General features: G+C 50.2%; 1 protein-coding gene across 1 annotated transcript in view; it reads right to left on the bottom strand.

Annotated features, from left to right (window-relative positions):
* Nucleotides 1–808: 808 nt before the first annotated feature.
* The window catches only part of scfd1 (sec1 family domain containing 1), a 33,403-nt gene continuing 22,302 nt past the window's right edge, over nucleotides 809–11,909 (bottom strand). The window contains exons 18-25 of the mRNA XM_079216347.1: nucleotides 10,788–10,850; nucleotides 9,952–10,027; nucleotides 9,083–9,136; nucleotides 8,720–8,772; nucleotides 8,580–8,613; nucleotides 8,102–8,167; nucleotides 4,868–4,936; nucleotides 809–1,034 (exon numbers count right to left, since the gene is read on the bottom strand). Coding sequence (XP_079072473.1) covers nucleotides 1,011–1,034; nucleotides 4,868–4,936; nucleotides 8,102–8,167; nucleotides 8,580–8,613; nucleotides 8,720–8,772; nucleotides 9,083–9,136; nucleotides 9,952–10,027; nucleotides 10,788–10,850 — 439 coding nt within the window. The 3' untranslated portion in view covers nucleotides 809–1,010. The remainder of the gene's footprint in view (nucleotides 1,035–4,867; nucleotides 4,937–8,101; nucleotides 8,168–8,579; nucleotides 8,614–8,719; nucleotides 8,773–9,082; nucleotides 9,137–9,951; nucleotides 10,028–10,787; nucleotides 10,851–11,909) is intronic.

Below are 11,909 nucleotides of genomic sequence, written 5' to 3' on the forward strand. Positions count from 1 at the left end.
TTTGCCATTTGAATTTGCTCATGTACCAAACTATATATTTCACTTGTATACCACATACATATGGCAGTAACATACACGATCCAAACCAAACTAAGCTGCTCAACTCATCTGTGGCCTCGGCAGCCTCCTACCTTCACACCAGCCTGTATCTCAGCAACCGATTGGGCCATTTCAGCCTTTGAATCGTTACTGCCAATAGCTTGAACTATAGCCACCAAAATGAGCACTGTTAGCCAATCAGAATCGGCAAAGCGCAGTTCTCTGTCAAACGCTCAGTTTGATTCGCTTATATAGAAAGTGACAGAAAGGGACCAATAATGCTTTTCTCGCATTACAGGAAGTACCTCAATGTTTTTTGCACTGCAGATAAACCGAGATAAACAAGATGTCATATTTCTCTCCAATCGCTTGGAAAATATATTTTTTTATGCATGGCTGTGTTGGTTGAGATATCGCCAAAGCTTTGTTGGAATTAATGGAGATTTTTTGATCAGTGGATTGTCTGCTTTCTAGCTAGCTAGTGTGTTCGTCTGTAGCATAATGCAAACAAGCACAAGAGCCACAAACGTGACAACTGGGTCGATATTTTTGCGAGATATTAGTATTGATATTTAGTCATTTATAATGTTGGTGTTTGAATTGTGTTTGGAGCATGATAAGCAGGCTTATAAATTCTTGTAGCCCAGGTTCTGCTGTTTAATGTGATGTGCAACATCCTTATATTCGTTCATGATCAGTGCAGCTGAGGACTTCTTTTCCTTTCTCTTGAGGCTCATGGACACGCTTTACGAGAAGACGTAGAAACTGTTTTAGAAGCTTTATTAGTGCCGAGATGAAGAGACAGGAAGTACGATGAAGACAGAAAACGTTTAGCCCATTTACAGAAGGAGAGTTTCATAGAAAACAAGTGGAATAAAGAGATCAGGTGTGTCCTCCAGAGACAGACGGGAGTAAAGGGATCAGGCGTGTCCTCCAGAGACAGTCGGGTTCACTTGTCCATGGCGTCCACGTCACTTTTGGCCGAGCTGGGAGAGCTGTGGACACAAAAAGGAGACGTCAGAGGGACTGTGACTTTAAGAGGACAGGTGAGGACGGGTGATGACGCGGGAGAGGACGGGAGAGGACGGTTGAGGACGGTTGAGGACGGTTGAGGACAGAAGGCGGACGGGTGCGGACGGGTGAGGACAGGAGAAGGGCGGGTGAGGACAGGAGGACAGGTGAGGACGGGTGAGGACGGGAGGACAGGAGGAGGACTGGTGAGGATGGGTGAGGACAAGAGGACAGTGTAGGGGGGGTAAGGACGGGTGAGGACAGGTGAGGATAGGAAAGGGGGGGTAAGGACAGGTGGGGACAGGTGAGTAGAGGAGGAGGATGGGTGAGAACAGGAGGACAGGTGAGGACTGGTAAAGACAGGTGAGTACAGGAGAAGGACAGGTGAGGACCGGTGAGTACAGTTGGAGGATTGGTGAGGACGGGTGAGGACAGGAGGAGGACGGGTGAGGACAGGTGAGGACGGGTGAGGACAGGAGGAGGACGAGTGAGGACGGGTGAGGAACGGTGAGTACAGTTGGAGGATTGGTGAGGACAGGTGAGGACAGGTGAGGACGGGTGAGGGGGGGTAAGGACCAGTGAGGATGGTTGAGGACGGGTGAGGATGGGTGAGGACCAGTGAGGACGACGGGTGAGGACAGGGTGAGAACGAGTGAGGACAGGGTGAGGACGAGTGAGGACAGGGTGAGGACGAGTGAGGACGGGTGAGGACAGGAGGACAGGTGAGGATGGCTGAGGACGGTGAGGTCGGGTGAGGACGGGAGAGGTCGGGTGAGGACAGCTGAGGACAGGTGAGGACAGCTGAGGACAGCTGAGGACAGATGAGGACATAAGGAGGACATAAGGAGGACAGAAGAAGGACAGGTGAGGACCGGTGAGGACCGGTGAGGACAGGAGAGTACAGGTGAGTACAGGAGGAGGATGGGTGAGGACGGGAGGACAGGAGGAGGACTGGTGAGGATGGGTGAGGACAGGAGGACTGGTGAGGATGGGTGAGGACAAGAGGACAGGTGAGGACAGGAGGAGGACAGGTGAGGACCGGTGAGTACAGTTGGAGGATTGGTGAGGATGGGTGAGGACAGGAGGAGGACGGGTGAGGACAGGAGGAGGACGGGTGAGGACAGGAGGAGGACGGGTGAGGACAGGTGAAGACGGGTGAGGATGGGTGAAGACGGGTGAGGATGGGTGAAGACAGGTGAGGACGGGTGAGTACAGTTGGAGGATTGGTGAGGGGAGGTGAGGACGGGTGAGGAGAGGTGAGGATGGTTGAGGACGGGTGAGGATGGGTGAGGATGGGTGAGGACAGGAGGAGGACGGGTGAGGACGAGTGAGGACAGGAGGACAGGTCAGGACGGGTGAGGACAGGAGGAGGACTGGTGAGGATGGGTGAGGACAAGAGGGGGGGTGAGGACGGGTGAGGACAGGTGAGGACAGGAGGAGAACGAGTGAGGACCGGTGAGGACAGTTGGAGGATTGGTGAGGACAGGTGAGGACGTGTGAGGAGAGGTGAGGACCGGTGAGGATGGTTGAGGACGGGTGAGGACCGGTGAGGACAGGAAGAGGACGGGTGAGGACAGGAAGAGGATGGGTGAGGACAGGAAGAGGATGGGTGAGGACAGGAGGACAGGTGAGGATGGGTGAGGACAGGAGGAGGACTGGTGAGGATGGGTGAGGACAAGAGGACGGGTGAGGACAGGTGAGGTCCGGAGAGGTCGGGAGAGGACAGTTTAGGACGGTGAGGACAGAAGGAGGATTGGTGAGGACGAGTGAGGACAGGAGGAGGACGGGTGAGGACGGTTGAGGACAGGTGAGAACGGTTGAGGACAGGAGGACAGGAGGAGGACGAGTGAGGACGAGTGAGGACGGATGAGGACCGGTGAGTACAGTTGGAAGATTGGTGAGGACAGTTGAGGACGGGTGAGGAGAGGACCGTTGAGGATGGGTGAGGATGGGTGAGGACAGGAAGAGGACAGGTGAGGACGGGAGAGGACAGGAGGACAGGTGAGGACAGGAGGAGGATGAGTGAGGACGGGTGAGGACCGGTGAGGACGAGTGAGGACAGGTGAGGTCGGGGTGAGGACAGGTGAAGTCGGGTGAGGACAGGTGAGGTCGGGTGAGGACGGGAGAGGTCGGGTGAGGACAGGTGAGGTCGGGTGAGGACGGGAGAGGTCGGGGGAGAGGTCGGGTGAGGACGGGAGAGGTCGGGTGAGGACAGTTGAGAACGGGTGAGGACAGTTGAGAACGGGTGAGGACAGGAGGACAGGAGGAGGACGGATGAGGACCGGTGAGTACAGTTGGAAGATTGGTGAGGACAGGTGAGGACGGGTGAGGACCGTTGAGGACAGGAAGAGGACAGGTGAGGACCGGTGAGGACGAGTGAGGACCGGTGAGGACGGATGAGGGCGGGTGAGGGCGGGTGAGGATCGGTGAGTACAGGAGAGTACAGGAGGACAGGTGAGGAACGGTGAGGACAGGCGAGTACAGGAGGAGGATGGGTGAGGACAGGTGAGGACAGGTGAGGACAGGAAGAGGATGGGTGAGTACAGGAAGAGGATGGGTGAGGACGAGTGAGGACAGGAGAGGTCGGGTGAGGACGGGAGAGGTCGGGTGAGGACAGTTGAGAACGGGTGAGGACAGGAGGACAGGAGGAGGACGAGTGAGGACGGATGAGGACCGGTGAGTACAGTTGGAAGATTGGTGAGGACAGGTGAGGACGGGTGAGGACCGTTAAGTATGGGTGAGGACAGGTGAGGACCGGTGAGGTCAGGAAGAGGACAGGTGAGGACCGGTGAGGACGGGTGAGGGCGGGTGAGGGCGGGTGAGGACGGGTGAGGACGGGTGAGGGCGGGTGAGGACGGGTGAGGGCGGGTGAGGATCGGTGAGTACAGGAGAGTACAGGAGGACAGGTGAGGAACGGTGAGGACAGGCGAGTACAGGTGAGTACAGGAGGAGGGTGGGTGAGGACAGGAGAGGACAGGTGAGGACAGGTGAGGACAGGAAGAGGATGGGTGAGTACAGGAGGAGGACAGGTGAGGACAGGTGAGGACAGGAAGAGGATGGGTGAGTACAGGAGGAGGATGGGTGAGGACGGGTGAGGACAGCTGAGGACCGGTGAGGACCGGTGAGGACAGGTGAGGACAGGTGAGGACAGGTGAGGACAGGTGAGTACATGAGGAGGATGGGTGAGGACGGGTGAGGACAGGTGAGAGCGGGTGAGAACAGGAGGAGGACAGGTGAAGATAGGAAGAGGACGGGTGAGGACAGGTGAGTACAGGAGGAGGCTGGGTGAGGACGGGTGAGGACGGGTGAGGACAGGAGGAGGATGGGTGAGGACAGGTGAGGACCGGTGAGGACAGTTGGAGGATTGGTGAGGACAGGTGAGGGGGGGTGAGGACAGGTGAGGACAGGTGAGAACGGGTGAGGACAGGTGAGAACGGGAGGACAGGTGAGGACGGGTGAGGGGAGGAAAGGACAGGTGAGGTCAGGTGAGGATGGCTGAGGACGGGTGAGGACGGGTGAGGACTGGTGAGTACAGTTGGAGGATTGGTGAGGACGGGTGAGGACAGGTGAGGACGGGTGAGAGCGGGTGAGGACAGGAGGCGGACAGGTGAGTACAGGAGGAGGACGGGTGAGGACAGGTGAGGAGGACCGGTGAATACAGGTGAGTACAGGTGAGGACGGGAGGAGGACGGGAGGAGGACGGGAGGAGGACAGGAGGAGGACAGGAGGAGGACGGGCGGGTGAGGACAGGAGGACGCGCGGGTGAGGACAGGAGGACGCGCGGGTGAGGACGGGTGAGGATAGGTAACCGTCTCACCTGCTTGGTGAACTGAGCCGCGTTGGAGAGTTCACTGCAGCCGTAAACAACCTTCTTCCCGTGTTTGACCTGAAAACACAGAACAGGAACTGTGTTACCTGCTTAAACTTCCTGTAGACTGTATGGCTGCAGGATGCATGATGTAATCCGGACATGTGGAGAAGAGGAGGAGTGGACTGCTTCTGGGTCTGGGAAAATGTGATTTTTATCCTCTTTTGGTAAAGAACTTTATTAAGTCCAGTTTTCCAAAGAACTGGTGGATTCCCTATCCTCCCTGAGACTAGACAGGAAATCTGCCAGTTTTCTTAGGAAACTGGAAAAAACAAGTCCCTTTGAATTTCAAAAGGATCAAACTTGACTTGCAAGCTCCTTTGCCTGAAGAGGATAAAGCGAAAGTTACGAAGGTAACTACGGTTCTATGAATCCTGAACTCTGACTGTGACCAAGAACTCTGGCAGTCATCCAGGATTCGGGTTACACAGTGAAAGCTGGATTGGCTGGTTGAGATACAAGCGTTCCCATACCCCTGGGGGAAAACGCTGCATTAGGCCACAGTGTGGCACCCGAGCTGAGTTCCACCTCGACAGGATTCACTCACCAACAGGGCGTGTAGCTCACCTACTCGCATGCCGAAGTGGTGGCAAGGAGAAAAAACAGTCTTTGCCGACGGCCATCTCAGCTCTGCCTCTGCAAAGTTTTCCAGAGGCGAACATAGGGCGTCAAGTACCACAGAAAAGTCCTGAGGAGCCCTCGTGGTGCTCGAAGGCACCCCCCTTTTAAAGGAGAGGAACACCAGCCTGTGGCTCAATACTGTGTCATTGTCGACCTTAGTATGCTGCCATGAAATAGCAGCTATGTACATCCTCAGGGTAGCGAGAGTGGCCCTCATCTAGGAGGGACCGCAGAAACTGCCTTGGTCTATCTTTGTACTGTAGACCTAGTAGATGGTGCTCTGGCATTCAGAATAGTCCTCCTGACTGGCTCTGTGTAGCCGCTCAGCAGGAGGTCGGGTCCGGCAATGGCCGGGTCCATAGTTGACGGCGACTGGGATCAGAATGCTAGATCCAACCACCTAGCCGCAATAGGAGGTTTCTCCTGTGAGGGAGGCGCCATGGCGTCCCGCAGAAGACCAGTGGAAATGGGGGGAAAGCAAAAAGAAGGCCTTCTGGCCACGTGTGAGCTAGGGCATCTTGACCCGGAGGACTGGTCCGCTTCCTTAAGGAGAACCAGTGGGGAAAGTGGGTCGACATCTCCGAGGCTAAAGAGATCCAGCTCTGACCTGCGGAAGAGACCCCAGATGCTGTGCACCACTTCATGGATGAAGCCGCCACTCCCCCGATGGAGGCTTGTGATGGGAGAGGGAACGGCAATGGGGATACCCCTTGACGGGTATGCTCTCTATGATCATCGGTGTCCTACCAGTAAGCTTCAGCGAGAGCACTGAGCTAGTGGGGAACTGGTTCTCTCGCAACAGGCCAGGCACAGTCTGTTTAGGAGAGGGAAGCGAGAGCACTCTCTTCACTAGTCCAGTAGCTGTGATAGGTGTTCTAGCAGTAGCTTCAGTGGGAGCACTGTGCTACTGTGGAGACCAGTCCTGTGGAAACAGGTCAGACACAGTCTGTCTTGTGAGAGGGGAGCACTTCTAGGAAACTCTCCTCACTAGTAGCGTAGCTGTGACTATTGGTGTCCTAGCAGTAGCTTCAATGCTACTGTGGAGACCAGTCCTGTGAAAACGCGATCTGTCTAGTGAGAGGGGCGTCTATAGCGAGGGTACTCTTCACCAGTCTGGTAGCTGTCAGAATTAGCGTGGTCTCAGTTAGCCTGAGTGGGGACATGTCGCTACCTATAACAGCCGCGATGTTTACCAACGTCGACGTAACCTCAGTAGCGTCCCACCAGTTAGCCTGCGTGGGGAAACTCCACTACCTATAACAGCCGAAATGTTTACCTGACGTCGCTCTCGTTAGCGTCCCCTCAGTCAGCCTGTTCGCGACAGTAGCGATGTAGCCACACCGAGCGGGGCACTTCCCTTAGCGCTCCACTTAATTAGCAGGAGCGAGAGCTCTGCACGCCGTGGAATCTGCTGTTGCAGAAACAATATTAGTCGATCTCACCCGGTGATGCTTCACGGTGTGAAGGTAGCCGACCTGGTGATGACCGAAGATAGGTACGACGTCCGGCTTGCTATGGTCTGGATGTAGAAAGCGCACCATCTTCTCCTCAGAGGGTACAGCTTGTCTCTCGCCTTTGGAGGGCGAGAGACCCGGGACTCCAACCGGAGGTCACAAGGCTACAAGCAACAAGCTCTTTTTCAGCTTTAGCTGATTCTAACATACTAGTTAGCTGCGTAGCGAGAAGATGAAAAGGACTGATTTCAGGATAAAGCCGGAAGTTATACCCGGCTGGGGGGGTCATCCGAGGTCACGCGTGACTTTGTTGTTATAAATACTCGAACTGCGCAAGCGCGAGACGGAAGATATCCAGTGTGAAACACTGCCTCTGGCGGTCAGTAAGAATGAAATAGAACTTGGCTGACAAGTTCCTTTAACCTTCAGAGGATCAAGCTTGATGTGGGGACCAAATATGTAGAAAATCCCTAAACACTACTAACTTTTTGTGTGTGACACTGTACCTGTTTTATTGAATTGAACATGTTGGGGGTATAAAACTGAAATAAAAACACAGTCTTGCCATTTTATAAGCTGGAACTAAAAAACTAAAGACTCCAGTTCTTTAGAAATTTAAACCTTCTTCCCCTGTCCTGAACAAGTGTGATACTGAGGTGACGACACTGTCTAAAATGTGAGTGTTCCAAATAGACAATAGTAAATTACAGACAAAGTAAATGACTATTCATACTGGGTGTTAGGGTTACATCCTACTGAAAGCGCCTTGGGCTTATAGCCGTAAAAGACTTCCAGAAAGGCAATTCATTCCGAAAATCCTAACGATCAAACTACGGGGTGAGATAAAAGGCCGAAAGCATTATACCCAAATCAGTGAGTATTATTAATTACTCTGGGATCACTGTGATAACATATGAGGAGTGACCACCGTGTTAGGTGTAGAACTTGTTCCCCCTACTTCCCCTACCCTTCCCTTCCTCTCCCTGGAGCAGGACCTCTGCATACGCTACAGTGTGTATTGGTGCGACACATTTCACAGTAATTGTACACAGAATACTAGGAGCAACTTGCAGTAATACTCGCAGTAGTACTCGCAGTATTGCAGTACCTTGGCGTAGTCCACCAGGTTCTGGTACTCGATGTAGTTTCCTCCGCCCACCACGAACACGATGGCCTGAAACACAGCAACATCATCAGCGACCAATAATACCCATCATGCACTGCACGTTTGTTTTTACAACTCTGCAACGTCTTTGATAACCAAAAATAATGTTTTGTTTTATATATTGTCTGTACTTAAATACATAATTATTGGCCTTTTTAAGAGATCTCTTGATTTATTTATGATGTTTTAAAAACATATTTCTGCCTGATGAAGACCTTTAAATTTTACTTTTCTGTCTCTGGAGAAGGTTTGTTTTCTATCATTAATGTCTATTTGTTTTACATTATTATAATTATATCTATTGATTTGTCAGCAGGAGATAAAAGGTGAAGCTTGAATGTGAAGATGAATTAACTGATTTAATTCCAGTCTGTCTTTGAATACTATTTCCACATCTGCTGAGCTCATCTGCTGAGCTCACCTCCTGGAACGGGTTCTTGTTCCTGGGGATGGAGCTGAAGAGGAGGAAGAGGAGAAGAGGGGAAAAGACGGTGAACGTTCCTTTCTAGCAGTCATTGAGAGTCAGAAAACAGGGACTACAAAGATCAGTCAGAGTGATACCTTTCGCTGCCTCGCAGCATCTTTGGGTCGAAGTATCGATAGTCGTCAGTTTCCTAAAAGATCAAAGAGACAAACAGCTGATCACTGGTCTGCTTTGTTTTGGGCTTAATTCAAACATTCGAACAATTACTGAAGGAAACTTATATATACTTAAACTAACTCAGAAACGTCTCACACGCGACAATCTGATGGAGAGAGGATGAGTTATTCTATTCCTCACATCTCTCCCCTCAGGTTCACAACAACAGGGTCTTTGTTGGTCGTCTGCAGTGTGTGTGACACACACACACACACACACACACACACACACACACACACACTACTTGCTCAAGTTTGTTGTGAGAACCAAAAGAACAGACTCACCGGGTTGGACTTCATCTCCATCAGGTTGTCTAGGATCCGAGTGACCGGAAGGTTCTGGAAGAATGAAGAACAGCTGTTTGTTGTTGTAATGCTCATTCTGGCCACAAGAGGCTGCAGAGCGCCACGACCTGCTAATGAGGCTCCAATTAGAAATCCTTCTCCACCAGACGCTATTGAAAACACTCAGGTGAGTTAGTTTGTGTTGTTGTTGTTGTTGTTTTAAAATCCGTCCACAGCCGGAATCCGGTACTCCTTTCTGTCGTACAAGTACCTCGAAAACAAAGACCCAAACTAAGACCCAAACTAATCCAAAGAATATAAACCCAAAATATATTATTCATTGCATTTTATTATTTCAACCTTTTCTTTTTAATTTCTTTTTAATAACTTTGCTAGTTTTAAATCAAATCTTCACATCAGGTGTGTTGATAATGTTTTCAATGTATTTCCACAATACGTCTGTTTTGCTTCTTTAAAAAGGTTTAATTAAAAAGGTTTAATTTAAAAAGGTTTCATAAAAAAGGTGAGATGACGTTTCTATTTCTGAACATGGAGACGTGAAAGTGGAAAAATTTGTAATGTTCTGGCAGCTTAGCTGCTGGATCATCATTTTTATCTCTGCTTGCCAGGATCATGTCGTTACTCGGTACACGGTACTTTTCCCACGTCACCACCTCGTGCTACTAGCTTTTGATTTGTGTACTTTATAAATAATTACCTCAGCAGTATTGTCTCCTCCTCCACCTCGTTTAGTAGAATTCATATTTAGCTACATTTTCTGAACTAACTCCTTTTACTTATTGTTGTTGTTGTCGTCGTCAAAGGACAGAACAACAACACAACAGGACGTCATGAGGAACTTTACTTACGTGCTGTTTGAGCACCAGGTTCTTCACTCCCTCCATCACCAGCTGGGAGCCACTGTTCATTACTCTGGAAAACAGCCTGGGAGGCGGGGAAGAAGAAGTGGAGGAGGAAGGAAAGGAGGAAGGAGAGGAAGAGGAGGAGGAGAAAAGGAGAGGAGGAAGAAGAAGTGGAGGAGAGGAGGAGGAAGAAGGAGAAGTGGAAGAGGAGGAGAGGAGGAAGAAGAAGTGGAAGAGCAGGAGGAGGAAGGAGAGGAAGAGGACGGGGAGGAAGGAGGTGAAGAGGATGGGGAGGAAGGAGAGGAAGAGGACAGGGAGGAAGGAGAGGAGGAAGAGGAGGAGAAAGGAGAGGAAGAGGAGGAGGAGAAAGGAGAGGAAGAAGAGAAAGGAGAGGAAAAGGAGGAGGGCGGACGAAGGAGAAGAGGAAGAAGAAGTGGAGGAGGAGGAAGAAGAAGTGGAAGAGAAGGAAGGAGAGGAGGCATAAGTGGAAGAGAAGGAGGAAGAGGAGGAGGAAGGAGAGGAGGAAGATATTTGCAGTGTTGGTGCAGCAGCTACATCGTTAGCGTAGCTTAGCTCTGAATGAGCTTATGAGGACATAAACAAAGGAAACGAGTCATGGAGCTAGAAATAACAACGTAAAGGTTTTTAAATCAAAGGGATGTGATTAAAAAACGGCAGTTAACCAGCAGAGTTCTGACGCTGCCTTGCTCAAAAGGCAGAGCTAATACTACTAACTCAAAAACTGCTCAAAGGCACAGCCTTTTGTGCGTATTTAATTGACGATTGAAGAAGTTTTAAAAGCAGTTTTAGTCTTAAAGAGGTCGCTCATGTTACCAACTCACCCCATGGGTTTGACGCCACTGTTGCCGTAGTTCGCCGGGGTGGCGGCCATCTTGGTAAACGCCCTGGAGAGGATGAGAGGAAACCACATCAGAAATATGACTTTATTAGGGCCCGAGCACTGACAGAGCGAAGACCTTTTGTTACTCGAATGTTTATTATTATTAGGGCCCGAGTCGAGGACCTATTGAAATGTATATTATTATTATTCTTATTGTCGACCAATGCGCAGGGAAAAGAGGTGCTCGGGATAAACCTACATTCTTAATTTGCACACCCATCAGACTCGGCGAAAATTTTAATGTGATTTGGGTGTCGACCAAAAGTCTGAGAAAATGTCTCTATAGCGCCCCCTTTAGGCTGAAAGCCCACGCTTGTTGCCAACTATGGCCAATTGACTTGAAATTTTCCACACATGTCTGGGTGGGACTGCTCTACAAAAAACTCATCCGTGAAATTAAAATGCGCCTAATTAGATTTAACCGCCATTTTGAATTTTGTAAAAAACTAATTTGTGCCCATTCCTCCTAAACGCTGGGTCCATTTCTTACGAAATTTCTGTGGATCATCAGTGGCTCAATGTGATCAAAGGATATCTTCCACTTTGTTGATATCTCATTGCGTTCAGAAGTCATTAACCAATTAACCTCTTAGGGTTATGGTAATATGGCAATACACATAACTTCCAAGTTACTTGGCCTATCTTCACAAACTTTGTAGCATGTCAACATCGTGTCCCTTAATGTACCCAAATTGTTTCATAATATTCAAACACTAGAGGGCGCTACAGTGAACCGCTTAATTTTGGCATTTTCCTTGTTTTCAGGCGTTGTATTCTGACGAACTCCTTCTAGAGATTAAACACAATATGATGTTGAGACCTTTGCAGAGAAAAGTTATCAAAAGATTTTAAAAATATCGAACTATGTGAGCGCAGAGCAGCGGCAAAGAGACACCATTTTCCATGAAAATGGAAGTTGTTTTAACTCGGCCGTACATGATGGAATCTACTCCATATTTCATATGTCATGACCTCTTGACCCTGAAGACATCCATATGATCATTTTTAATCCTAGACATAGCGCCACCTAAAGGCAACAGGAAGTTACATGTTTTCTAGTTGT

The sequence above is a fragment of the Taurulus bubalis genome, assembly GCF_910589615.1.
Source record: "Taurulus bubalis genome assembly, chromosome: 1".
Classification (NCBI taxonomy): Eukaryota; Metazoa; Chordata; class Actinopteri; order Perciformes; family Cottidae; genus Taurulus; species Taurulus bubalis.